The sequence below is a fragment of the Micromys minutus genome (assembly GCF_963924665.1).
Source record: "Micromys minutus genome assembly, chromosome: 10".
Classification (NCBI taxonomy): Eukaryota; Metazoa; Chordata; class Mammalia; order Rodentia; family Muridae; genus Micromys; species Micromys minutus.
In genome coordinates, this window is record NC_137979.1 from 32,926,760 (window position 1) to 32,954,739 (window position 27,980).

At 51.2% G+C, this 27,980-nt stretch overlaps 1 protein-coding gene across 1 annotated transcript in view; it reads left to right on the forward strand.

Moving 5' to 3' along the window:
- Window positions 1-1,670: 1,670 nt before the first annotated feature.
- The window catches only part of TMEM132E (transmembrane protein 132E), a gene marked incomplete at both ends in the record, with an annotated part of 53,022 nt that continues 26,712 nt past the window's right edge, over window positions 1,671-27,980 (forward strand). The window contains one exon of the mRNA XM_080924125.1: window positions 1,671-1,737. Coding sequence (XP_080780251.1) covers window positions 1,671-1,737 — 67 coding nt within the window. The remainder of the gene's footprint in view (window positions 1,738-27,980) is intronic.

The following is a 27,980-nucleotide window of genomic DNA, read 5'->3' on the forward strand; positions in this document are numbered from 1 at the left end:
CCGTGGCGCGCGAGCCGTGGGCCGCGCGCTCCAGGGCCACGTGATCACGGGGAATCTGGGAGGGGAGGGAGGAAAGAGAAGGGAGCGAGCGCGCCAAGCTGGGCGCCCGCCCGCTACGGTCCTGGTGGGCGCTGCATGCCGGACCGAGGAGGAAGGCGGCGAGCATCAGTGTATGTGTCTCTCTTTCCATTTACGGAGGATCGCCTTGGAGGCGGCAGCCGACTGCTTCGGTCAACTGTGGCTCCCCCCGCCTCTTTTTCCCCCCTTGCTCCTTGATTCTTCTTCTTTACCCACCCCACGTCCAAGGAGAGCTAGACCCCTACCGGCATCTCGCTCTTCTTCTCTAGGCCTCCTAGGTACCCGCTGCTGCCTCTCCGGCCAGGGGCTGCGCAGGTGCGGTTGCCTTAGTCCCCTGGCTGCGCTCCCGCTTCTTGCCACCCGCAGCCGGGACTGGAGCAGCGATCTACTCGCCCAGACTGACTCCAAAAAAGCGACAGCCAATGTCCTGCTGCACCGAGGCAACTGGCGAGCGAGTGTCCAGGGGCAAGGCGGGGTGATGGGGAGGACGAGACGTCGGAGACTCTGAACCTCGGAAAAGTTCAAGGTTTGTGTAGGTTCCCCCAGGGAAGGCGAGGAGAGGTGCGAGGCGGGGCACCCCTATGCTGAGACAGCGACACCCTACCGGAGAGGGGAAAAAAAAGGAGTAGCCCGGTGCTGCTGAGGGCTGACCACCCCATCTCTTATCCTACAACGCTTACGGGCTGGATACTGGAGGAGACGCTCCGGGAAGAAATGGCTCGAGCCAGGGCGCCTTAGCTGGCGCTTCCGCTCCTCCGCTTCTCCAAGCTCCATCTCCATGGGGCAGCGGGTGCCTAGAGCTCCACCCTTGCTCCAGCCATCGAACCCCAGCCCGACCAGGAGGCGCCTAATCGGCCTGTGCTAGCGCAGACCCGGGTCGAGCCTGGAGAGAGCACTGGAGTCCAAGACTGAGCACTGCGAAGGGACAAGCATCTGGTCACCCACCTCAGGCGGTTCATTTGGGCGTCGCCTAAGCTGGTGGCTATCCGCGTCGCCTGTCTCACCCCTGCAAGGAAACTTTTCCTTCCCCGGATGGATTAAAGTTGCCTGGATTTTCTCTCTTTGCGAAAGAAATCATCCGTTTCCTCCTGACCTGGGATTTTCCCGACTGCTGCAGGGAGCTTAGAAGAGGAAGAAAGCCGCGCTGTGCATATGGGGTTACCACCGAAACCGAGGAGATTCGAGCTCGCGTTGGGGATCTGTACCTTCGAGCGAGTACGGATCTGAGCGGCGCGGCGAGGCCAGGGGCTTCGGCAAGCGGCCCTCAGCAGCCTCCAGGACGCTGGTGGCCACCGGGCTCTGGGACCGCACGTGCGGCTCCCCCCTCTCCTCGCAGATCCTGCAGGGGGCACCAGCCCCGGGAGGTGGAGACTCCTCCCGCCCGGATCTGCGCCCTCGCCGGCTCCGAGGGTGTCGACGGTGGTGCCTGGGACGCCCCTCCCCTCAAAGTGTCCCCAAATTACGCTTTCTGGCCCCCGAAACCTCAACAAACACAGCTGGGCGCCAGTGAGTTGGAAGCGACCGAGCCCAGGCTGAGACCAATTCTCCGTGGACCTCTGCCCCCTTGGACCCCTCCTGTCCCCGCCTCGGCCATGGCCCCAGGGATGTCGGGCCGCCGCGGCGCCGCCCTGCTCTGCCTCTCTGTGCTGCTCGCCCACGGTAAGTGTCGCGGCGCAGACTCGGGGTGAAGATGCGGCGGGCGCCCCTGGAGGGAGCGCAGGGAGAACCGGAGGAAGGAGCACCCTCATCCCAATGTTCCCCTGGACTCTTCGCCGGCGCTACAAGCACGGCGTCCCCCACTGCAGTGGGAGCCCACTGAGGGGACCGAGGTCGGTCCAGGGGAGATTGGGGGGAGGGGTCGCTCCCGCTGTCTCCAAGAGTTAGAATTCGGAGAAAAGCTGGAGACCCTGGGGGCGTGTCAGCTCACGGATGTTTATATGGGTACGAGAGATCAGCTAGATCGGGCCCCGGGCACCCGGCCGCAGCTTCCCGTACAGCGCGAGGGGCTGGGGACCACTGGGACCCGCGGGATCGCGGCTTCCGGGCCCTGGCGCGCAGGCGGGTGCGGGGCCGTGCGACCCGCTTCTTGGCTTCCTGCGGCGGGCCTCGGACAGGGACGCGCACTGTTGGGGCCCCGAGGCTTGTGAGCTGCATCTCAATGGCCGGCCGGCTCGCAGAGCAAGGCAGGCGGGGGTCTGGGCAGCGGGCGCGGGCCGAGCGACTGGCGGCGCGCGAAGGCAGCGGGGCCGCGCTCCAACGTTCTGCAATCTGTTGCGTCTGCTCCCCAGGCTCTCGCCCTGGGCTCCGGGCTCCGCCAGAAAGGGGTAACAGAGGGAGGAGCCCGGGATGATGCGCCCCAAGAGTGAGACTGGGGATATGAAGGTTGGAGGCAGGGGGTCGTAGGACAGCCTCTCCCACCTAGAATGGGAACTCACATGAGCCAGGAGGGCGCTGCAGCGGGCTTCCGCAAGCTGGAGATGCTCCAGGAGGAGAGGGGCGCTGACTGAAACGGGAGAAAGGGAGCTGGGGAAGCAGGGGGAGGGAGCAGCCCTCTGCTGTTCCCAGCGTGAAGCCAGCTGACCCGGGACTTTTCCCCAACCAGCAAAAGACCAGCTAGGGGTGGAGGACTTTGATGCCCCACTCCTGAGGGGTGAGCCAAGGACAGAACTGAAGAAGGCCTTATTGGAGCGGGCCATCTGGAGATTTAAGAGAACCTTCCGTTTGTAGTGGTCAGCTTCTGCCGAATCTGAGTAATCCCGGCAGCCTCATTGAGTGTGCTGTGAACCTACCTAAGGTCTCTAACCAGAGGCTTTGCTCGGCCCTGAGTAGGGTGTATCCTCAAGGTTGACAGAGTAAGGAGAAAGAATGGTCTCTAGGAATCGTAGGGTCCAAGGGCTAGGAGGCAGAGGAACAGTCTGTAGCTCCTCTGGGCGGCTGGGTTTCTCCTGCTGTTGGGTAAACTGGGATTTTTTTCCTTTGGTTGGATTGCCTGGGATTGCTTGTCTCTTGTTTCTTCACGGGAGCAATGAGTAGGCACTGACCAACAGGAATAAGGGCCGGAGAGGTGGCTAAAGATAAAGCCAGAGAAAAATCTTCATCCCGGGGTGGGGTTGGGGGTTGACAGTGACAAAGGGTAAGACAGACATATGGGCTGGGGGTAGTGACCCGAAGCTCAGCCTAGCAGGCCTCTATCTAAGCATGGCTCTTACCCCTGCTGAGCTTTATTCCCAGCAGCTCAGTTTTGGCCCTTGGGTAGCTCAGTTGCTTGCTCTCTCTAGGTCCCAGCTACTCACTAGCATAGTCTCGGGCCTAACTATAGATTTGTTCTCCTTTCTGGTCTGCCAGAGCTGTCTGCTTCCTAAGTCCTTGCCCTAGGCAGGCCTTCTGGAGTGTCTTGCCTGCTGAGCCTTTTATCTAGGGCTCCCTGCTGTCTCTGGGCCTAGGATGTCCAGTAGCTCTGAGCAGGGAAAGGTTGTCTATAACCTTGTCCACACAAAATGCTAACACTGTGGGGACATGCTCAGGACAAGAGGGGCTGACCTGTGGAAAAAAGATAGTGGGGGGGGGGGGAGATGAGCAGCAGCCCTTTGTCCCTACTCCTATCTCCCTTTCTGTGTCCTTCTCTGAGATCTAAAGTCCCTTTGTCAAGCTATACCTCAGTTTTACTTTCATCCCACAACAAGCAAGAGCAGAATGAAAGGAATACATCTTGTAAAAACAAATCAAACCTGAGCCTCAGGCCCTCATCCTGCAGGGCTGACTGCCCAATACTGCTCCTGCCAACCTCTCCCAGTTAGAGGAAGGTACGTGGACATACTGTCACTCAGGCAGACTCGCAATAGGTTTTCTAAGCTGTTCTAAGATCCAGGAGTTGGGGCTGCAATTTATAAAGCCTGGCAGGTCCTGAGGCCGAAGGCTTCTGACTGCACAGCCAGACGGGAGGCCAGGCAGTCTGGGCTGCTGTTTGACAGTGGCGCCATTGGGCAGGATGACCTTGGGTTGCTTCCTAGCATCGCATCCCTCTCTCGCCTCCCCCAGCTACAGCATGTGGTCTGTGATCTGCCACTTCCCTCCTCATGTTCTACCAAAGTGTTGGGCAGAACCCTTGTATCAATAGAGAAAGCCCCACACCCTTGTGGGACCAGCTCACGGGTGAGCAGAGCGAGGTGCCGTTCCCAGTCTTAAGGATACCCCTGAAGAAAGACTTAGAAGGTCGTTTGCTTGTATCTGTCTTTGGGGAGATGCTCCTTTATTTTTAGTTTGAGGAGTCTGGGAGTCAGGATGGTGGCTGAGCCTGATGGGGAGCCGAGTGTCTATTCTCTTACGCAGCAACTTTACTGGCTTCCTATGGGACCAAAGACTCACTGTCTGCCCTGGTCTCATGGTCCTTCTTGATCCTGGTCCCATATACATCTTCCTCAAGATGCTCCCAACCTCTCCCCTTCCATGAGCCTTACAAACACCCCATCTCACTTTCAAGACTTCTGTGGGCTTACCCAACCTTTAATGATGAGCTCCAATGACAGCTCTCCAAAGGGACATGCTCAGACCACCCCCAGCTCCTCAAGGCCTTTTCCTGGAGTTTCCAGCTGGTTGCCTTTTGGGCCCAGCTCACAGCTGTCATCCACTTGCATTAAACCCCCCACCACCACAACCCCAAGGCTTACACACACACTCCCTTAGGTTAGTTCATCTCCAGGGCCACATACACACCTCAGAAGAAATGGGAAGCTGGAGCAAGAGAGGGTAGGAAAAGAGAAGAGTCAGTTTTTAGAAGAGAGCAAAGGGAAACAGGCCCAGGCTATCCTCCTTGGGTGATACGCTCAGGCTGCACATCCCAGCTGACACATTTGGACCATGGTCTTAGAAGGCCACAGGCTGTCTCACACCCACCAAGACTTTTTCCCTGTAGGTTGTATCTGCCAGCCCTACCGCATCTCTCAGAAGGATTGGGCAAGCAGCTAGCCAGGGAGAGAGGCCTGTGTTGGCTGCGGAGCTCAGCTCTGTTAATTCATGAGGCCAGTAGGTGGGGATGTGTTCTAAACTTGGTGGCAGAAAAGGAGCTTTACTGGAATGCTGTCTGAGGATGGCTGGGTGCTGGGCTCCAGCTTCACTGAGGCTCTGTGGAAGGCCAGGACGGAGACTGAGCCTGGCAAAGGCAGCCATGAGGTTGGGGTGGGACAGAAGGCAATAAGCACTGTCTCCAGCCTTCAGGGTATGGTCCATATTCCCAGGCAGGGTTTGACCTTGTCAGCATCCATCACTGAAAGAGGAGACCTCAGGACAGCCAAATCCAGCCTTCCAGTATGCATGGATGAGGAAGGTTGACATGCAGGAAAGAGCCTGAAACACATGCAGCAAATTCATGCTGAAAAAAATAAACATCCTTGGAGCCTAAATGGGGTTCCTGTTTAACCCAAGGTCCCCAGAGGTGTTTTCTGCCTCTGTCATTCCAATAGATTCTGCCAGTCTCAAGCTAGCCACTCCCCCCATGACCAGCCATCCTAAAACTCTGTCCTTATTAGCCTTTCCTGATACTACTGGTCACACAGCACAGGACAGTCAGTAGAACTTGAGGGTTGAGCCTCACTCACTGCTGGACTTCGCAGCCACAGAGACCAGACAAAGACTCCCACCTTGCCCCTCCTTTCAAGGCACTTTGTAGCAGACCTGTTGGTACAGACTCATCCATTATCACTCCAGCTTCTCAGAGGGCTAAGATAGGAGGAACCCAAAACCAAGATGTTTAGCTACAGACCAAGTACAAGGCTAGCCTTGGACAACTTAATGAAACCCAGTCTCATAAAATGAAAGAAAGGTCTAGGTCACAGCCCAGTGACACAATACTTGTCTACCCTGTGCAAAGCCAAATGTTTCACACACACACACACACACACACACACACACACACACACCTCCTGGCACCCTGCACTACAAAAACAATTTTGTAAGGCAGTACGACCGGGCTGCAGGACATTGGGTGTGCCTTAGTCCAGGGAACTACTTTTCTCCCAAGCCTGTTTTCCTCCTCTGCCAAGAGACCTTTTTCTTAACCTCCTGTTTCTCTGCTCCCTTCCACTCCTCCACCACAGCAAATGCTAAAACAAGGTCCCAATTGCCCTCTCCACCCCTGTCTCCCATCCCCTGCCATCCTCCCTTCTTCCCCGCTTGAACTCAACACAGAATTTTAATAAGAAATTAATGAGCCAGTTGTGTGTGTGTATGTGTGTGTGTGTGTGTGTGTGTGTGTGTGTGTGTGTGTGTGTGTGTGTATAGTTTAAAGAAATTAAATGTCTTTTCCCCTTCTCTGTTCTTTCTGTTGCAAAGTGGGCATGCCTTACCATCAATTCTGGCGGGATTCTCGCCATCCCCATGGTTAGGCCACATATCTAGCAAAGACATGCCAGAGCTCTGGCAGCCAAATGCTGTCAATGGAGAATACTGGGACTTTAGAGAGGGGACAGGTGAGCCCAGAGGCAAGCCAGCTTCAGGGAACCCCAGCTCCCATGGTCTTGGAGCCCAGAAATCACTGCTGTGTCTTACTCTTTGTACTTTTCAGCTCCCTTTCCTCCCTTGCCATCTCAGCATGAGTGCACACACACACACACACACACACACACACACACACACACACACACATACACAAGAGGGGGAGAGGAAGACCAGGCCCTTCGGCTCTCAGCACCCAGCAGGATGAGTGGAAAATGGAAGCAATGACCTAGATAATTCAATGCTTGTTGCATGAATGAATAGATGCAAAAATGAATAATTTGCTTCAAAAAAAAAAAAAAAAAAAAGGAGGCAAGAGTAGTAAAGGTAATTGAAAAAATAAACTTTGGTTTTCTTTCTTTCTTCCTTTCTTTCTTTAGCAAAATCATCTAGGTAATTATCTGCTTTTAGAAAGCACCCCTTTTATCAAGCCCGATTTCTTCTCTTTGCATTCTCTTTCCCTAAACTTTTGGTCCACAAGAATAGGCAAGTAGTTTGCCCTCGTCGCTCAAGTGGCCTTTCCAGTTCCATTCTGGGAAGTGATGTACTTGCTTGTAGAGCCTGCCAGCTGTTCTCTGTTTCCCTGGCCCCATTTTTGGGCCTGGGAAAGTGACATGCTCAGGGTCCTCAGGATGGTTGGATATTCCTTAAAACGGTCAGATACTCAGAGACGTTCCCCATCACCTATCCCAAGCGGAAACACTGTGGGTTCCTAAGGAGCAGAGAGACATAAGAGTCCTTCCTACCTAGTCACACTGTGATGAGTGGTCCCACTGTGTCCCCAGGTGGCCACTGTGTGAAGCCACTTCCCAGTGAGCAGTCCTGGCCATGTCTAAAGCCAGGCTTTCCAACTCTGTACCTGGAGCTCTCTTTCCATCAGAGACAGCCCTGGCGTGGGAGAAGAGGTGCAGGAGCTGGTAAACCCCCAGGCTGTTGGAGCTCCCCTCTCTCCCTTGATCTTTTAGGTGTGTCCAGACTCTTGATGACTTACATTTTCTCTCCTGTCATTTCCTAGGACTAGGACATTCTTCCACCTTCTCTCTAACCTAGTCTCCAAGACAGAGCACATCCACCCCTCCTATCCAGAAAGCCACTGTCTTAGGGGTTCTATTTCTGTGATGAAACACCATGACCAGCAAGCAAGTCACAGAAGAAAGGGTTTGGCTTACCCTTCTATATTGCTGTTATTATTGAAAGTCAGGACAGGAACCTAATAGGGCAGGAACCTAGAAGTAGGAGCTGATGCAAAGACCATAGATGAATGCTGCTTACTGGCTCCCTCAGCTTGCTTTCTTATAGAACCCAGGACCACTGGTCCAGGGGTACCCCCCCACAATGGGCTGAGACTTCCCATATGAATCACTAATTAAGAAAATACTCCCACCAGACTTGCCTGTGAAAGCATTTTCTCAATGGAGGCTCCTTCCTCTCTGATGACGTTAGCTCGCTAGCTCGTGTCAAGTTGACAGGACAGCCACCCTGATTCTCAGATAGCAGAAGGCTCACTCATGCTGCCACGCATACTGATTAGCCCCCATTGGAATGATGTGCTGCCTGGCTTCTCTCCTAGCCACCACCATAAATGTCCCTGGATAGCATATGACCCCTTCTTTGCCATTGCCATCTGTGTCCCAAGAAACACTCTGGTGCACAGTGAGTGAGTGACGATTGTCTATCAAATGGTCTCAGCCTTCCTAACACTGTGACCCTTTAATGCAGTTCCCCATGTTGGTGGTGACCCCCAACCATAACATATTTCCGTTACTGCTTCATAACTGTAATTTTGCTACTGTTAGGAATCACGCTGCAAATATTTGTGTTTTCTGTCTTAGGCTCCCACTATGAAAGGGTCATCTGACACCCCCCAAGGGGTCACGACCCACAGTTTGAGAACCTCTTGTCTGAATGAACCAGCATGCATAGCCTTCTGTATATCCACGCATACATGGACAATGTCCTTGACACTCAGAAAGTACTCAGCTGGTAGTTACTGCATGGGGACAGTCTTTGAGTGAAACTCCTCAAGATGCTGGAGAGCTGTCCTTGGGTTCGAGCAGGGAGGCAGTAGTCAGCAGTGTACCTGTACATGTCGTTGGGCATGCTATGCTTGTCAGAGACAAAATGTCCTGTCAGAAAGTAGGGAGTTTACCAGTCTGTCACACAAGGTGAGACCTCACTGAATGGGGCATCATTAAGTATGAAAGTCAAGGGATGAGGAGATGAAGGGGCACCGTCAGCATCTACACAGAAGGATTGTGGTGAAGAGCCCTGGATAGCATGGCCCACTTGGGAAGGTGAGAGGTCCGTAAGACTGGGGTCTGAGAGAGCTAGAGAGAGCAACGGAGGGGGTAGGGAGGAAGGGAGGGGGAGGGGGCACCTGACAACCCCAGGAGACTAAATGCCAGTGTCCTCACACCTCACAGGACCCCAGATGCCATACAGCTTCTCTCTCTCACAGTCTCATCTTTTGGCTAATTATGTAACTTTGCAAAAATCCTGCTCCCTGGGACATGAGCATAACATGCACATCCTTGGCCGGGTTTTATACAATTTTATTTGGGGGTACGTTGATCAAGATGTGGAGGAGGATCTGCCAGCATTCAGGGACCACAGAGCCTACTACATGTCAGTCCCTGAGCAACCTGCAGCCTAATCTGTTCCGGGTCACCTACTCTGGTGCCTCCCAGCCTGCCTTGCCACTGACCTGTTAGTGTCTTGGTATTATTAGCTTAGCCTCCCGCAACCAGACAGTAACCATTGATCATCCCTGGTGCCCACGAGGGGGGTCCATCTGTCTCTTGCCTTGTTTTTCTTCTGGTACCGTAGATGTTTGGGGCCTTTGTCTAAGAGGAAGAAACTCTTCAGTTGGAAATGGGAAAAATGGCCATTTTCTCTGCTGCCAACACAGCAGAAAAATGATCTCAATTTTCTGTGGCTATTCTCAGAGAGGGAAAAACTGGCGGTAGCCAGCCCATGAGTGAGAAGGCTGAAGGTGAGGAAGGCAGGCAGTGATGGGCTTAGCCCTCGATGGGGCACTAACACCCCTTTCAAGGAACATTTTCCCCAACCTTGGCCCCTGCTAAGCCACACACCCGTGTTGGGCAGCCATTGCTGTGTGCTGAGCACTAATTGTGCCCTCCAGTTGGTGTTGGGTACCTAACCATCATCCCCTGATGCCAGCACAGGACCCTGTTCTGTTTCTACCTGGCTGTGGCATCCATAGCTTTCCCCTGCCATCTATCCTTTCCCTGCACTCAGCAATAAATTGCCTGACTCCATGGCCCCTTGTGTGATTTGTGCCCAAGTTACTTAGCCACTTTGTGCTTAAGCTTTCGTCAGTGAAAGATGATGATCAGGCCTCCACCTGCGGGATTTTCTGTGATGATTCAGTGAGTTACTACATGCCAAACACTTCAAGCCGCACCCAGCTCAGCACAGAGCCAACTCGCAAAAATGATGGTTGTCAATAGTATCGTTACTAATGTTATTAGTGTATGCCAGGTGCCATGTTGATTGTGAGGGGACCTGCCTCTGCTAATCTGTTCTTAAATGGGTTTGTAATGTGATGTCCTAGGGAGAAGAGACTGGTCTGCAGAGTTGGTGACCAAACAATTGGAGCAACTGTGGAAGGGACTGGGAATGTTTGGAGGGAGGAAGAACTGTGTGACTTGAGAGATTAGGGGGAGGCATCTGAGGTATATCGGGAACTCCTGGTCAGGTTCCAGAATACTATTCTGGAAGTAAAGCAGTTTGGTGTCTTCTTCCACTGGGAAGAGAAAGAATGGGGGCAAGATGGCTGCTGGCCTAGTGCTTAGATCCTAGAGGTGAGATGATCTGGTATACTGAGGCTGCCTGCCAGGGCACAGTATAGGACACTAAATGTCAGGCAAGTGAGTAGCCATTCGTCAAAAGGATCTTCTGTCTAGAGATCTCTCAAATGGTGATTCCATGTTCCACAAAATGCTCAGAAGCCATTGAGAGTTGTGGAGAGAGAAGATAGCACACAGGCTGAAGTCTTAACAATGACCAGGTCAGGGAACAAACTGTAGTTCTGTCCAGAGCATGGAAGGGAGGGGCAGCGCTGCCATCTGCAGTTGTGGGTCTTGTCATGGAAAATGTCCATTAGCAGTCATCTCAGGGACCACCTTGGATGGTGAGAAGCCACTTTCGGAGCTGGATTTGAGGATGGACGCTGCCTCTGTGGTGAGCCGGGGAGCTGACATGGCAGGACACTGTGTCTACAGTGTTGGTCTGCAGATGTGCAAATGGAAGGTGGGCAGCCTGTGGTCTAAAGCTCAGGATGTGGAACTGTCAAGGCCCAGAGTTCCTGGAGGCACTTGGCTGTACGGTCTCCTGGACAACACATCAGAGTCCAAGCCCAGAGACCCCAGTTGCCTTCACTGTGCAATGGAGAACCGGCCAGCCTCATTTCACACCCCACCCATTAGCCAAAGGCAGAGATACATCTCCTTGGGGCTTCTGCCAGCCTGTGGCCTGCAGGGAGAGCTCAGGAGCTAGGCACACGGAGCAAGGGTTGGGAGGATTCCACAGCACCCAGCTGGTTCTAACCCTTCTCAACACAGTGCAGCCAAGTGGCTTGAGAGCCAGAGACTTTGGCTGATTGGCTACCAGACCCTCAGTAGCCTGATTGGCTTCCTCATCCACAGCCTAGGAGTGTTGGAGCCATCTCTCAGGAAGCTGTGCAGGGGCAGAGCCCACTGTGGAAACACCCAGAACAAACAGTGGTCATCGGCCACAGGGATCAGTACATATAGGTTTCTTTCTTTCTTGTCCAGAGCCATGGGCAAGCCAGAGCCTTCCAGGAAGCATGTTCGGGATGTGCCAAAGACTTCCCAGAGAGCAGGTTTCTGGTGATTGGTTTCCCTGTTTGGTTCTGTTAGAGCCTTTTTTAAAAAAGCCGTAATGCCTCCTAGCAATGCATGGTTGGTTTTAGGACCACAGTAGCTATCTCAGTTTCTCCCTCCATCTCCCTCTCCCCCCTTCCCAGATCTCTGCAGCAGGCCAGGTCCCTTCCCCCCCACACCCCTCCCCCACCTCCAATTCTGTTCTAACACAAGCATGGCACTTGCCCAGAGGGGCCGAGGCCTCTTGAGATTCATATCCATATCAGGCAATTCCTAAGGTGGACGAGGGTTACCTCTACCTCCTCAGTCAGGGCCCAGGTCATAGATGGTTTCTGATTCAGGACCCTGGTTGCCTTGATCTTGTAGCCTGAAAGTTCACTGGGACAACACAGGAGTCCCCAAGGACTTGTTATACTATGTGTATCAATACACATCTACAATGAAAAGAAAATTTCCTCCATCCTGAAGGGTCCTTGAAGGTGGGTAGTTAGAGCAGCGTACCCTGTGTGACATCTCATGACAAAGTCACAGAGTCACTGTTTTTAGTGGTGTCATGGGGTCAATGGTACGCATTGCCTGTCCCAGCACCCCCACACCCGCTTCTGCTCCCCCCACCTGCATCACCTGTCCCCCAGTGATGGCACAGACAAACACTCAGACCTTCTCAGGGCCTGAGGGCAGGTTTAGAGCCCCTGACTTCATTTCCCAATAGATAGAAGCCATATGTACGATTGTACTGCAAAGTAATTTTAACAATATATTCCAACCCATCTGTCCAAAAGATAGTTGTTTCCTTGTGGAAGCCCAAAGGAAGCTGTGAGTTGGTGTTTGTAGCTCCTGCTTCCTTCTGTTTGGGGCGGAGGTGAGGTCACAGCCTCAGAAGTCTGACCTTCCACTTGGCCAGCCTCAGGCTATGTGCAGCTCTGAGCCTCATCTACCAGTATTGTAGCCCCAAACCGCATGTCTCACCCTGTTGGCTAGATCCAGGACCTCCTTCTCTCAGGGGCACTGAGAAAGCCCTGCTTTCTGAAGTCCCCGCTAGTCCTGAACAGCTCCACCTGATTCTTGGAAGTCCTCTGCCCACTTAGAGCTGGCTTTGCCTCTCCTAGCTGGGGTAATTCATACTCACACTTCTGACCCCTCTTTGAAGCAGCTGTACCCAGAGCTCCTGTGCCTCACCCCCAACCAGAATCTGGAAATCAAGGTCAAATGCAGTCACCCTTCTGTTGATAGTCCCCCTCTCCACACTACCTCAGCAGGAGAGAAAGTCAGAGCCCTTGCAGCAACTCCTAAGCCTACCAGGACTGTCCTTTCTCTCTGGCCCTGCCTCTGATCCCTCGACTCTAGCCACATGGTCTTCCTAGCTGTCCTCTGCCTGCTGGGTGTGGTGCCTCAGAGACTTGGTCTTCTGGCCCCTCAGTTTGTCCTTTTATCTCCCAAACAAATGCTTCTTACCGAAAAAGCCCTCCGTGGGTACCTCTGCCCACTTCCTCGGCTCTGAGATTTCTCCTATGTGTCTACTTGCTCAGAGGTTGAGCCCCCAGCTGAAGGGAGGCTCCTGCCAGCGGGAAACACATTAGTTTTGTTGAGCGTTGTGCCCAGCACAGAGAGATTTTCAGTCTATATCTCGAAAGAAAGGAATAAATCGTAGCTGTGCATCTCTTCCGTTTTCTCACTCTTCCTACCTGGAGAGCTGCTAGAGAGACAAATCAGTCCTTAGATGGGTGACACAAGCCAGAGGTGGAGAAGTTACTCCTTGTCTCACTCTCTCACTCACACATTTGTCTGTCAAATTCAAGCTGTGTGATCTTAGAGAACTGACGTACCTTCTCTGAGCTTGCTTTCCACATTTACATAACGGTGTACTAGCAGTATGATCCTCTTAGTCATTACAGTGAAGGAAGGCAGGAGATAACGTGGGCTTGGAGGAGGCTTCTGCTTATGGTACACACTCAATGGCAGTGATTGTTAAGTCAATGCTGTTGAAAGCTTTTGAAAGGCTGAGCATATAGCACATACCAGGCAGGCACGTGACAGCCATAGGTCGGCACGGGGCGAGTGTGCAAGCCGGTTCTGTGCAGTGCAGTTGATGCCAGGTGGCAGAGGTACCTACCGGCCCCTGGTCTCACCTGGGTTTGGAGAAGGACAGTGGTGGGGCTTCCTGCCATTGAAGCCACAGCTGCCAAACGCTGGACCAAGGAGTGCCATGGCAGAGGGTTTGTGTGTGTGTGTGTGTGTGTGTGTGTGTGTGTGTGTGTGTGTGTGACAGAGAAACAGAGACAGACAGACAGACAGAGACAGTCTTGTCTGGAGCCTGCTCACTGAGCAGGAAGAGGTATCCTGACGAGGCAGGGGTCAGGGTGTTTCAACTCTGTACTACACTAGGGGGTGGACTACACTTCTGACATTAGCCTTCTAATCCTGGGAGTCAGCGAACCAATAGGAGCTGAGGGCTGCAGAGAAGATGGTAGGTGCCCTGTAAGGATCTAGATACAAAAGGGGAAGCTGAGGCTTGGGACAACGGACATCCTGTCTCTGTCTCAGCTGCTCCCTGTTCTTGTCCACAGTTGTCCCTCATGTCCCCTCCTCTGTCATAGGAAACCGTAACCATATATATACATCTCGCCTTCACCTTAAGATCCACACTCCTGCTCTAAGGCCATGCATGTTGATTTGCATAAAACTATCCCCAGGCCTTGCCTTTAAAAGTCTTCATCTTTTTTTCTAAACAGCCCCTGAATGATTTCCATAAATTGTTCGATGTAAGAAAATAAAGGAAAAGAAAAAGACAAGGGAAAGAAATAACAATGTCGGTGTCAGCTCCCTGACTGGCATGTTGATGTCCTGTCTACCTGCTCCTGCCCACAGGGTACTGGAACTCAGGTTGCCCTGGGTTTCAAGGCCACACAACCCAAGCTTTGCCTCCTCCCTCAGGCAGGAGGTAACCATCAGACAGGAAGAACCCCACCTCCCTCACACACACCCTGCCATGTCTACTACTCCAGGTCTCTTTGGGAAAGTGTGCCTCTCTTGTTATTCTAGGACTCTTCTGGAGGAATTGCCCTTTTTGTCAGTCTAGGTGCATCCTGAGAAAGACTGAGCCTGCCTATCAGAGGGATTTGGAGTCCCTCTAGACAAGGATTGGGTGGGGAGCATTGGGGTGCCCTCTAGAGCCTGGTTTCTTCTACCGTAGCTCAGAACCAGCACAGGCTGGCTCCCAGACCTCGGGGATTGGTTCTCCCAAATATATGCTAGTTGCTTTGGTCATCATTCCCTCTGCAAAGTATTCCCTGGTACCTCTGTGTGCCAGGCCTTCAAACTGAAGCTTCCTTGATAAGGCCTGAGAGCTGCTCTAGTCTAGTCTGTAAGATAAATATTTAGACACGGTTTAATACGGTGTCCATTTACTACTATGTATAGTAGTAGGTGCACTCCTGGAGCTGATGACCTATCCAGCGTGGCTTCTTGTTTTTGTTAACTGTATCAGGCATGATTTCCATTCTGAGAAGAGGACCTTAGACCCAGTAAGAAAGTGGTTGGTTAATTTTCCCTGCAACCTTTGCCCCTTAGAGAAGATCTAGAACCAAGTTCTAGGTATGTGACCTGGCTCTCCTGGGCAGGACAAACAGCTAGAGGCTCAGCATGGAATCCATGCATATGGCCTTGGAACCTGGGCTTATCCCAGACCACACCCCATGCTATCATGACCACAGCTGGGGGGGGGCAATTTGGGCCTACTTTCTTCAGCATCTCTCCTGTGTGCTCACCACACTTGCTTCTGTGAAGTGTCACTGTTGCCTGGTATGGGAACCAGAAACAAGGGTACCTTCTTTCTGGTAGCCCAGCCCTGACATGGTCATGTAGTTCTAAGTCCTATTCCCTGTCTGGACCACTATCTCTGTATGAAATGTAATAGGATTGGATGAAATCAGTGACATTCTATAATCAGAAATGTATATGACAGACCACGTACAATACAACATAACATTTTCATGTTGTATACAGGTGGCAGGTGACACAGATGAAAGCCAGCAGCTGGGAGAAGGAAAGTGGAGGGGGTTTCCCAAGGTTCCATGAGTCGCACTTTCTGCATGACCCTGTGGCAGCCCTGAAACATATCCATGGAGCCAATAGACAGGCACTGAGTCTGCCAGCATTGGGCTACCAAGGACCTGCAGATCACAGCTGTTAAGGCTATCCCAAGACCTTCATGCCCCCTTTCCTTGAGACCCCATTCTGTTTTCCAGTGGATATGAGCCCCTGAGGGGTGTCCGGTGGGATTAGAGCCACAGGTACCAGAAAGACTGTGTGGCAGCAGAGGCACCCGTACCAGTCCTGTCTACCTCCCTAGCAGGCACACTGTCCCAGATGCCACAGAACCATGGTTTGTCATCTTCTTGGGCTCCCTTTGATGTGCCAAGAAGGAAGGAGGACGAACACAGGCACAGCCTCCGCTCCTTCTCCCACTTAATTGGAAACCAATTAAGTGAATAATTGTTACAAATTTGAAATCACCTTCCACAGTTTGGGGATGTGGCCCGAACACAGCATGAGCTGCAAGGCCTCTCTAGAGACAGCCTTGCTACTGTGAAGTGTCACCATAGCATTGGATCCCACGGTGGAATGTGTTGATCTCCAGAGCTGCTCTCTTCTCCATCGCTAGCCATAAAACTCAGCCAGCCCCACCATGGTTGCCCCAGCCGGGTCATCCATGCAAGCCTGAGCCTCTTCTCAGACATTCACGCCGAGCTAGATTGTCCCTGTTCCAGGCATGGCTCACTAGCCCTGAGCCCACACACACCTGCACAAAGGAGCTCGCCCCTCATAAGTGCCACACATGCAGAGGAAGTAAATCTAGGCAGAGAGATGGGTGCCACTGAGAACAATGGGAGAGACCCAACTGGGACATCCAAAGCCTCAGGCAAAAGCTTTATAAGGAAGGGGGTGTGTTCCTGGGACTGTCTACAGTCAGTCTCTACTGACAGCGAGCAAGGTCAGAGGTATCTGGAGAATCAGAGCGTGGAAAATAAATGGCTTCCTTTAGGGAGTGTCCTACAAGCCTGTGCAGTGAGCACCCCACATCCCATAAACACTTGCTGACATCATTCATACCTGCTGTCCTCTGGTCAGTGGAACCATGGTGGGCTGGTTTGTCTGGTGTCAGGCTCGGCATGTGGGATTTGGAGGTGGAATGACGACACCGAGTGAATGGCAAACGCCTTTGCAACTGTGTGATGGGTTGAATTGGGTTGTCTGGGATCTGGGCCTGTCTAGATTTAGAAGCTGCTCAGGCAGAGGATGTTGATTTCGGCTACACACTTGGCTCCGCCATCCAGCTTAGCATCTGAATTCGCTCCTAGGTAACCGTTGGGGCAACCCAATGTCAAAGCAAGAAAGGAAGTAGAAGGACCCAGAAGTCAGCATTGCATAAGGTTCCCAGCATTGAGACTGGCCTAGGAAAGTCCCCCAATGCTTAAAGACCTTGTAGGGGTGGATCTTGGAGGCTCTCAGAGTTAGGAGACAGAGACTTGTAGAGGAGGAGAAAGTATGTTGAAGATAGACCTGTGCTATTAGTACATGTATTTGCATGCCTGGTATGTGTGTGTGCACATGTGTTTGTGTGTGTGAATAGGTTTATGTGCATATATGTATGTGAAGTCTAGAGTCCATGTTAGATGTTTTGCTTTACTACTCTGCCTTAATTTTTGAGACATAGTCTCTCACTGACTTTGGAGCTCACTGACTTGGCTAGATTGACTGGCCAGAAAGTCTCAGGTCCTCTTCTGTGTCTGCCTTTCCAGTGCCAGAATTACAGAAGCTTGCCACAATGCCTAGCCTTTTATGTGGGCCTTCATATACACACAGAAACCACTTAACCAACTGAACTACCTCAGGCCAGTTCCCAGACCTATCTTTTAATAATTAGGGTGGAAACTATTTTTTTTCTTTTGGCCCTTACCCTTCTTACTTGGTTCTCTGTTCTGGGTCTAAGTGCTCAAGGCAGGCAGGCAGGCATCCTGGAGTCACGATTGAGTCTTGTTGTGTAGGTAGAAGGAGCAATTCAGTGCATGCATTGTGAATAACATGTTTGGTGGGCTAGCCTTCAGACTGAGTACTGATATCACAAGATCTGAATGCTCTGAACTCAGAAATGTTTTGAGCACAGATGTGACATCCTAAGTGGAAAATTCCACACCCCACACATTAAATAGGCCACATTCAAAATTATATATATATATATATTTTTTTAAGAGATATAAAAGACATAAATGAATTTGATGTTTACTCTTAGGTCTCATTTCTAAAATGTTTCCAACCTAAAAGAATTTAAATTCAAGACCCCAGGCTCCACCTGCCAATTTCTAATCAGCTGTTCATAAGCAGCTCACTTAAAAGTTGGAGAGTCGGGGTGGTGGTGACGCCCACCTTTAATTCCAGCATCTGGAGGCAGAGACAGGTGGATCTCTGAGTTTAGAGGACATCCCTGTCTAAAGATCAAGTTCCAGGGCAGACATGGCTACACAGAGAAACCTTGTTTGTAAAAACAAAACACTGGAGAGTCTGTGTGGAACATGAGGGGCAGGAAGGAGGAGGGACACAGGGTCAGATAGATAGTCCATTTGACCCATCCTAGCAGAAGTCCTTTGAGGGTCCTCTCTGAGATGTTATTTTCAGCACCTGTGTTGGCAGAGGCCTGGGGACCAAAAAACAAAACAAAAAACAAAACAAAACAAAAAAACAAAATAAAACAAACACAAACAAACAGAAACAAACAACAAACAGACCAGAGAAGAGCTGAAGGGGACAGGGCAGGTCTGGCTTTGACCCAACAGGGTGGATCTGGGCGATGTACAGAGTACAGGACTCTTCTTGAGACTCGGAGGGAGAGCCCAAGAAAGCCCAATAAATCAGATTCCAAGCAAAAAAAAGGAAGTATGCAGCTGGAAATGGGGGAACTGTGAGGCCAAGCCATGGGGTCTGTGGGAGCTGGGACACATAGGTCCTAGTTATGCATGGGCTCCCGTTGATGTTCAAAGTAGCAGAGAGAATGATCTCCAGCTTGGAGCATAGGGATCTGATAGACAGGTGGCCTGCCTACCTTATTGAAGGATAGAATTCTGGCAAGGATAGCCAAAGGCATCCCGTCGACAAAGTTGCTTAGAGAGCCCTCAGCTGTCACTTTGTATAGATATTCAGGGGGCCCCCAGTTAACTTGCTGCCTTCATTAATCAAAAGAAGGTTGCCAAGAGAGTGAAACAGTAGCACCCAGATATGGGACGAGCCTCTGCTACAGTCTAGGAAGCCTCCGGCTGCAAAGATCCTGTGTAGAGCATCCGGAGAGCCCCTCTCCAGGCCTTTGCCATTGACCTCAGAATACGGGGTTTGGGACCTCTGCTCAAGTTCTTCTGTCAACTCTGTGGGGTAGTGATGGTCTTTGACCAGAGACTGTTTTTGTTCCCAAAGCCCCAGCCCTGCTTCCTGAGGATGGAAGAAGATTCAGAGAGGCAGCCTTTCACAGAAGAGATGACCCTTGTGGCCTTGGGGGAGGGGCTGTCCCTGGCCACACAGGGTGACAGTGATTAAATGCACCAGCAGCTGGGCCACTGGGCCCTCCCTCCCTCTAATTTGGGTCAATTAAGCCAATTTGTCTTTGTTGACTGGATGTCCCTTCTCTGTAATGGCTTTGGCCCCTCTGGGACCTGGGAGGAAAAGATAGGGAGGAGTCTCCTGACTTCAAGGCTCTTCTCCTCCCCTCCACAGCACCCAAAGCCCTGAGCTCAGGGGATTTCTGGAATTTAGCGATCTCCCCATTGTCCCAGGGGTGTTGTCAGCAGCCTCATCTGGTAGCTGCCCCAGACTTCACCTTACCCCACAGAGGAGCTGTATGAACCATTCAGAGTCAGCACAGAAAGGGGCTGAACCTAGCCAAAGGGCTCCAGGCTCAGTATTACTCTGTCTGGTACTTTCTGACCTCTGCACTTTCCCTGCAATTCTTGCTGTGGGAACTAGCCAGCTGCTAATGAAGCCCCTCACCCCCCATGTTTCCTTGGAACTCACTTCTAAGGAAGAGTGTCACCTGGCACTGGGCATGTTCCTGAGAGTGTCCCTGGCTGTGGGAGTATAGTAAGACTACTCCGAAGCCTGGCCTCCCCACAGTGGGGTTGGGTAAGCAAAAGTCAGAGATCAGACTGCCGTACAGCCCTGTCTCCTCTTGCTGTGCACTCTGGTAAGCCTCTTTATTTCTCAGACCTCAGTTTACCTATCTCTAGCTCTGCAAGCATAAGAAGATTGTTGGACCCGGGCTCCCATAGTTCTCATATTTGAAGGGCTGGCCTAGAGGTAGTGTGGTATGACAGGACATTTTCTCTTGTTCTTGCCTAGGAAATGAAACATTACCCCTTGCTCTCCACTGAACACATGAGCCATGGAAATGCTGTCATATATAGGGACACTTAGGGACCAAAAAGACACAAAGCTTTCTTGTGTCCCCTGAACAAGCTGCATCATCTCCAGAGAATCATTGGAGGGAAGGTACATCCTAAGACAGTTGGTCATGGGGGAAAGGGGGCAGCAGTTTCTGGGGAAAAAGGATCCAGAGAATCGTTTGGCAGGCTCCATCCTGACCATGTACACATGAGGTAAATCACGCATTTCTCTTTCATATACATATGAGATGGCTTCCTTAGCCCACCCTATGACGGATGAACCTGGGAACAGGTCAGTGGGGTCCAGAAGCAAGTGGAGTTGAGGGGTGAGGCATCGCTTGGAGTGTTCTCTCCCTAAACATAGCCCACTGGACTCATCCTGTGTGGCATCGAAGATCCCTTCCCATCCCCTGGTTATCTTCAGTCTGAGCTCTTTCGTGTGTGCCCAGTGGTTTCCAGTGCTGTCTCAAGTGCTCATCTGAGCATCTGAGTGGGTGAATCTAGGTGGGCAGAAGGAAAGGCTAAGGTGCAGACTGGTCACAGTGAAGGAAACACGTACCCTCTCCCTCCACCCAGTGCCCTCCTAGACGCTAAGCCCAGAGTCATGTCAGATGTGAGATGTGCTCACCTACCATAGGCACCAGTACTGAGGATGTGAGGCTGGAGGCCCATAGGCTGACTGACAACTCAGTGCCCTGGGCAGGGACCTGAGGCTCAGTCCCTTCTCTTACTGCTGGTGTAGACATGGAGATCCAGGTGCTTTCTAGCCAGCAAGCTGTACAAATGTATGCCATAGAGGTCAGCCCATGGTCCCCAGGCCCAGTGGCCTCCTCATTCATGCTAAGTGGACACCCATGCTGTTCTGGGTAGCCACAGAGAAGGAGCATGCGGTGGCTTGCCTGCAGAGGAGCCTGTAAGTTGAGTACATTCAGTGAGACTGTGAGTATATTGGCTTAGAGTATGGAGGGCCCCTCACAGCTTCTCCTTCCCTAGGTGTAATCTGAAAGAGATCCTCCTCCAACCATCTGTTTCCTGTGGGGTATTTCTAGGCTCCTGGGCTATGCCTTCCCACTTCCCTAAGGCTCCTCTGCAGTGCCAGTCCCCTGGCTGACATGCCCTTCTGGGTACCCCATCTGTGCTGAGAACCTCAAGATCCAGCAAACCCCCCTGTGAATGTCCTGACCTTCCTCTAGGCTGGACTCCATATTGTCCCTCCCATTACTCAGATGTCAAATATAAACCATAACTATGATCCTGCATTCTTCCTTTCCCAGAAACCCCTCCACACCTGGCCTTAGCTCATCTGGTGTCTGGACTCTGTTTCCAGAAAACCTAAAATGAGTGTGCAGAGGGAAATGGGATGCTTTCACGTGCAAGGCTTAGGACCCTTGAGGATGGATAGGTGTCTTGGGTGCGCGGCTGAAGTGAAGCAAATGGGAAAGCTTATTGGGCCGACAAAACCAGCCATCACAAGGCGGTTGACCCTTTGCTATATTGCTTTATTAATAAGTAATGAGAAGTAGATCGTCTGGCGTGTCCATTTTCCATTGCTGTAAAGTTGGTAAAAATATAGTGAAATTACTGTGCTCTGGGAAATGTGTATGTGGAAGGAAAGGGAAGTAATGGCAAACCGAGTTCCCATAACAAAGTACATCCATTGCAGAGAATGTTAAGTGCAGTTTCAAGGTGTAACAACATAGGCTATGTTCTGAGAAACTTCCTTGCTTTCTTCTTAAAAACACATGTGTAAAACCTGAAATACAGTAAGCACCATGCACCAAGTTCCCAGATAGACATGGGCCCCTGACCTGAACACTCTATATATTAAATTAATGTATAAACACACACACACACACACACACACACACCACCACCACCACCAGCAGCAGCAGCAGCAGCAGCAGCAGCAATTTGCAGACCCAGAAATGACGAGAAGTCGCCCAGGGTCAGGTAGCTTTAGCCAGTGTGGAGCCAGGCCAGCCAAGCTCAGCAGATAGGCTCTGAAGTCTGGGATCCTCAGAGAGCCCCCAGGAAGGTTTTTCTGTTGCTCTTCATGCGCAGGAATTATGTCACGCAGCTAGACTTAGGCAACCACATCCCTAGAGCTCCCCCTTCAGTGTCTCTACCCTGCAGACTGCTCCAAGTTCTTTCCCACATGGTCAGCTGACCTGTCCAAACACCTTCTGTCACCCATCGCCCACGAGGAGAGAAGATGCTCCCAGTTCCAACTAGTGACCCCCACTGCCCGGTGTCCTCACCTTACCATGTCTTTTTTGTATTGCATCATTTCTTACTCCCTTCCCCAAACAGCATACCTCACCCCATGCAAGTGACCAGTGACATCAGAACCCAGAATCCTGAGGGCCAGGTTCTCACTCTGAGCACCTCCCACTTGTTCTTCTTGGCTGTGTGTTGTTTGTGTGTTTTCTGTTTAGTGACAGGGCCTCAGAGTATAGCCCAGGATGACCTAGAACTCACTGTAATCCTTCTGCATCTACCTCAGAGTGCTGGGATTATAGGTTGGTGCTATACCTGCCTCCTGGTTAATTCTTAGGTGCTTTCCTTGCTGGGCACCCTACTCAGGCCTCCTGGGTGGAGCTAGCTCCTCAGTCCTGTGCTATGCTCTTAGCAGCTCCGTTAGTCCTTTGCAGGTCTGTCCCCTCTGAGACCAGTTGTGACCTCTGTGTGAACCCCTAACATTCAGCAGGGCTGAGAAGAAAGAAACCAAAGAATGGATGCACTCCAAGGAGCGAAAGTCCTGGTGACCTGGGGGGAAAATCCCTATTTGTAGGAGCTGCCAGCCTTTACTACCCGGTCAGTTCTGTACTAGGCCTTGTGGAAGTCCTTTCTTACTGCCAATCCAGGGGTAAGATGAGAAGGTGTTTGACACTGTAAAGCACAGATGACTAAGTCCAGAGAGGTTACTCAAAGGCTCACAGCAGGAGAGAAGCTGGACTGGGGTTGGAAACAGGGTTCTCTGACTGTAGAAGGGAGGCTCGAGGCTCACAGAGCCTGAACTCAGCTGCCCTGAGTGGCTCCGGGAACCAGAGAGCCTGGGAAGGACCAGCATGCTTGGAAGTTGCAAGAGCAGGCTTGCTGGTCCTCAACTGCCTGGAAAGCATTTGTGTTTCCTTATGTAATCACCCGTGACGTCGTCCTACATGAGCAGGACCCTTGTTGTCAACTGTTGCATGGTCATTTGAGACCCTCAGAGCATGAAGAGTCTGACAGGTACTGCTAGGCACAGCTGAGAAAGCACGCTGTGTGTCAAGGCTGGGCGCAGCAAAGCCGCTTCTTTAGGAATAATAGGTGCCCTTGGAACCCACTCTACAGCAGGCGGGGGTCGTGTAGAGTGTATTTCAACACCAACACCTGTGGAAGGCTTCCCTCCGCTGAAGTTAGTGGTCCCCAGACTTGTGACTGCCCAGACTGGGCCTCTGTCGCATTCTGTCAGAAGATGAAAGAGCCCTGTGCTAAAGTAGCCCTAAGCTATGGCCTTGCCTCTGGGCAGAGGAAGGTACGGCAACCTTCAGAGGCCCTTCCACACAGCTGTGAGTTTTAAGTCAGATATTCTCATAGAAATGCCACATGACATGTACCCTCTATACATACATCCTCAAGACGTCCCATGATCTGAAACCATGGAAGTCAGCAGGTTCCTGAAGCTTGACCTGAGGAATGAGGCTGAGCTCTGTTTGCTTGCCAGGGAATTACCTGACTACATTTCTCCTACAAAGTGTGTGTGTGTGTGTGTGTGTGTGTGTGTGTGTGTGTGTGTGTGTGTCTGCATCTGTATCTTTGTGTGGGTGTGTCCATGTATGTGCACATGCATGTGTATGTATGTATGTGTAACTTGTAACTGTGTATGTGCATGTGTGTGCATGTGTGCGTGCATGCTTGTGTTTTGCATGGGAATGAGCCTAAGGTCTTTACCACTAAACCATTTTTAAAATTGCATTAATAATATTTTTAAATTTGTGTGTAAATGTGCATTCGAACATGCATGCCATAGTGTATGTGGAGAAGTCAGAGAAGAACTTTCAGGAATAGGTTCTCTCCCTCCGTCCTGGGATCTGGCAATTGAACTCAGTTTGACAGACTCATGCAACAAGCACTTCAGTCTGGTGAACCATCTTGCAAGGCCCCCAGCCCTCTTTTTACTTTTTTATTTGGGAACATGGCCTTGATAAGTTTCCCAGACTTCCTTGAACTTGCGCAACAGCCCAGGCAAGCCTTTAACTTAAGACCCTCATGCCTCAGTTTCCCAAGTAGCTTGGATTACAGGCCTGTGCCACCACACTGAGATATCAACAGATAACTTTTAATGGAAAGTCTTTGATTTTATTTTGTGAGACAGTGTCTCATGTAGTCCAGGCTGACCTTGAACTTGCTATGTATCTAAATCCAGCTATAAGTATGCAACCTACCTCGGCCTCTCAAATGCTGGAGTGACAAGCTTGTACTGCCATACCTGGCTTACCCACCGTTATGTCATGTCTTAGTTGGGGTTTTATTTATATGAAGAGACACTATGACCACAGCAGCTCTTATAAAGGAAAACACTGAATTGGGGCTGGATTACAGTTCAGAGGTTTTTCCATTATCATCATGGCGGGAAGCATGGCAGCTGAGAGTTCTACATCAGGACCTGCAGGGAACAGACAGAACTGGCTTGAGCTTCTGAGACCTAAGCCCACCCCCACAGAGACACACTTCCTCCAACAAGGGCACAACTCCTATAGACCAAGTAGTAAATGCATAAATGCTATTCCCTATGGTGGACTAAGTATTTAAACACAGGAGTCTGTAGGGGTCATACCTATTCAAACCACCACACAGTTCAGCTTACAGTGTGGTGTGTTCTTCTCTTGTTAAAAAATATACCCTGTCTTGAAAGCCTCTATGGGTGTCAGCTGACCAAAAACATCATCAAGTTACTACAAGTCCAAGCACTTCCCAAGTCCAGAGAGGGTGGTGTTGTCTCCTATAGGCTAGGACAAGACTGTAGCTTGTCCTGCTGTTTTAGACCTGCAGAATCGGGACCAGTAGGAACCCTATTGCCTAGCAGCAGAGTAGGCTAGAGGTCAGAACTGGAAAGAGCCTGAAGACAGCCACCCAAAAAGGAACTGACTCCAAGGACAGAAAGGACATGCCCTTTTTGAGTCCCACAGAAGGACTGGACAGAACAAAACCCACAAGTTCCCAGGCTCTGCCCCATGGGCTTTGCCTGTCTGCCACCTCCCAGACTGCTGGAAAAGGGATGGGATGCCTACTCTAGAACTGTGTACCGCCCAGCGTGTCATCCATCCATCGCTAGTAACTAGATGCCCATCCCAGAGAGGCAATGAACAGAGATGGGAATTGGATCTTTAAGCTGTGCTCTATTCAGAGAGCCTGCAACCAGAGAAGGCAGCAGATTAACATCTTTGCCAGCAGGCTTTATAGGGAACTAGGGGAGGGAGTTGAGAAAAGGCAGACAGTCATTCCAGAACTGGGCCTTGCTACTCTTGGAGGTGGTTAGACACATTTCTGAGACTTAAAACACTCACCTCCCTCACTATCATCTCTTGTGCTCTCTGTATATCCAGGTTCGTGTACCTTGTAAATGTGGAGAACCTAGTTAGTGCCCACCAGTATCAGCCCTGTATTCCTCCAGGAGTATATGGACCATTGGGGGGGTGGGAGGCTAGCACAGAACAAACACACTGGTCATGGTGTGTGTGCATGCTGCTTTCTCTCTACATGGAGGAGTGCAAGTGTGTCAGTACAACACAGACTATAACACAGTGCTCCATCCATCCGTCCAGTCCCCAGCAGCAATAGCAAATACCCAGCATCATCACCTTCAGAAGAGAAACTCTTGCTTTTCATTCATGGCTTTACTGGTCCCAGTCCGTGGTTGAGTTAAATCCATTGCCTTTAGACCTCTTGTGGAAGTGCTTGGCAGAGAAAAACCACTTCCTTTCCAAGTCAGAAAGTGAAAGGTCAGTGTGTGTGTGTGTGTGTGTGTGTGTGTGTGTGTGTGTGTGTGTGTGTGTGTGTTTGAGAAAGGGGGGTATGGAGACGGAGAGATGGAGGCAGAGAGAGCTCAAGCTTAAGTGTGTAATACTACAGTTTCCTAAAGACAGCAAAAAGATGCCCTCTATCAATTTGGTTCTCATTAACTCCTAGAGAGAGATACAGACCTGCAGGCTAAAGACTCCATGCCACAACATCATTCCCAATTCTATATCTAGTTGCAAGTAGGAGGTGCCCAAGGTTTCCACACATTTGGGAACCTCAGCTTCAGCAAGTTGCTGATATTAGCCACTCAAAGAACTCAGGGCACAGTTACTCACTGTTTCTAACTCCTGTGGGAATTAATAAAGAACACGGACAACAGCCCAACAAAGGGGTTTGACAAGGGAAATCTGCCCCACTTTGTCTGGGGTGCACCACCTTCCCGTCATATGGATATGTTTGCCAAGCCAGTAGCTTCCCATTCCCCACACAGTAGGCTTCTAATGGAGGGTCCCCTAAGTATACACAATGGGTGAAGTCCCTAAGCCATTGGTATTCGACCCAAAATACAATTCCTCAAATCTCTAGGGCCAGTAGGTGGGGCTAAAAGTGTCAGTTCTCCAACCCTGGGGTTGGATTTCCTGCCAGTCAACATACCATCCCACATCAACATATGTGTTTGGAAGAGCTTGCTGTGAATGTCAAATGCTGCTCCTCTTGCGCTTCTCAGAGGACTTTCAGAGTCTGGACAGTCCCTTTAGGGACAAGAGAAGACGACAAAATGCACATATATGTCACCCTTCCCCAGAACAGTAGACCTGGACCAGAGTCCCAGATCTAGAACCTAGGAAGCAGCTGAGCTGCTATGTACTTGATCCAAGGTTGAGATCTTGGCTGTGGTCCAAAGGGATGTAGGGCAGAGGTCGTTAAGGTAATGGCTTGATGCTCCTGTCTTGTCATCCTGCTAACAAGGCCCTAGGCTGGAGCTTGCACAGCACAGTTGCATTTGGAAGGTTCAACACTGACCTTTTCTCCTTTTAACTACCCTGTAAGAACCTCGTGCCTACTAGCCAAACAATCTGCCACCCTCCTACAGCCCAGCCCCAACTGTGACCTTCTTAGTGAGATCTTCCTTTTGCCCCTGAGTTGGGAGTGTTGGCTGCCAACTTCACAGCCTTCGGCCTCTCCCCACAACTCAGGATCTGGAGCTTAACAACCAGAGCCAACCGTGGACACTTCCAACACATAGAACACAGGCAGGGGGATTATCTTGTTAGGCTGAGCCTGGGGAGCAGGTGGCCTTAGCAATGAAGAGGGTGTTAGTGCTTTATGTGGTCTTTCCAGAAATGTGAGCTTCAGGGGACCTGAAAAGATGTCTAGCTGGATATTCCACCTGACATTTGGAGTCTGGAGAGGGAGGGTGGTAAAGGCATGACTGGGTGGCCTTCCTCCACAGGGCCCTCATAGCAGCACCATGCATTAGTTTTGACTGTTTCCCGGAAGGGAGTGGAGGTGGGGGTCGGGTTCGAACTGTTGTCATCTCAGGCTTCTTGAAATGGGAAAAACCAAAACAACAACAGCAACAACAAAACCCTCTGAAGTAGATTGGCTGTGCAGTGAACCAGTCCATCTGTGCAATCAGGGCAGGCTTCCTGAAGGCAGAGGCACCTCCAAGTCTTGTCATATGGTGTGTGAATTACATTACGCAGGAGTGAGGAAGTGCATTCTAGGAGTTTGGACAGGTTCTGGGTTCAGTTCTGCCTGTGACTCCCTGCCCTAACTGCGCCCCCATGCTGAGTTTCAGAGCCCCCATAGTAGAAATAGGTAGGGGCAAGAACACTGGAGAGCAAGGAAGATTGGAACGTCGTAGAGTAAGCCAGATGGGTCGTACCTTTCCCAAGAGGGCAGTGGGTGGTACCCTGTATCTCACGCCAACAGAACTCTAGGTAGGGAGCCTTGCCATCCTTGCCCAGCTGGCCTGGGTGATGAGCTCTGGATACCATTCTATCACAGGTTTCTCTAGCCCCTTGATGGCCCCTAGAAGCAGCAGCCCATGTCCCCAGCTTCTCCTTGCTGTTTGCATATATGGGCAGAGGCATGCCCTAGAACACAGTACCATTCT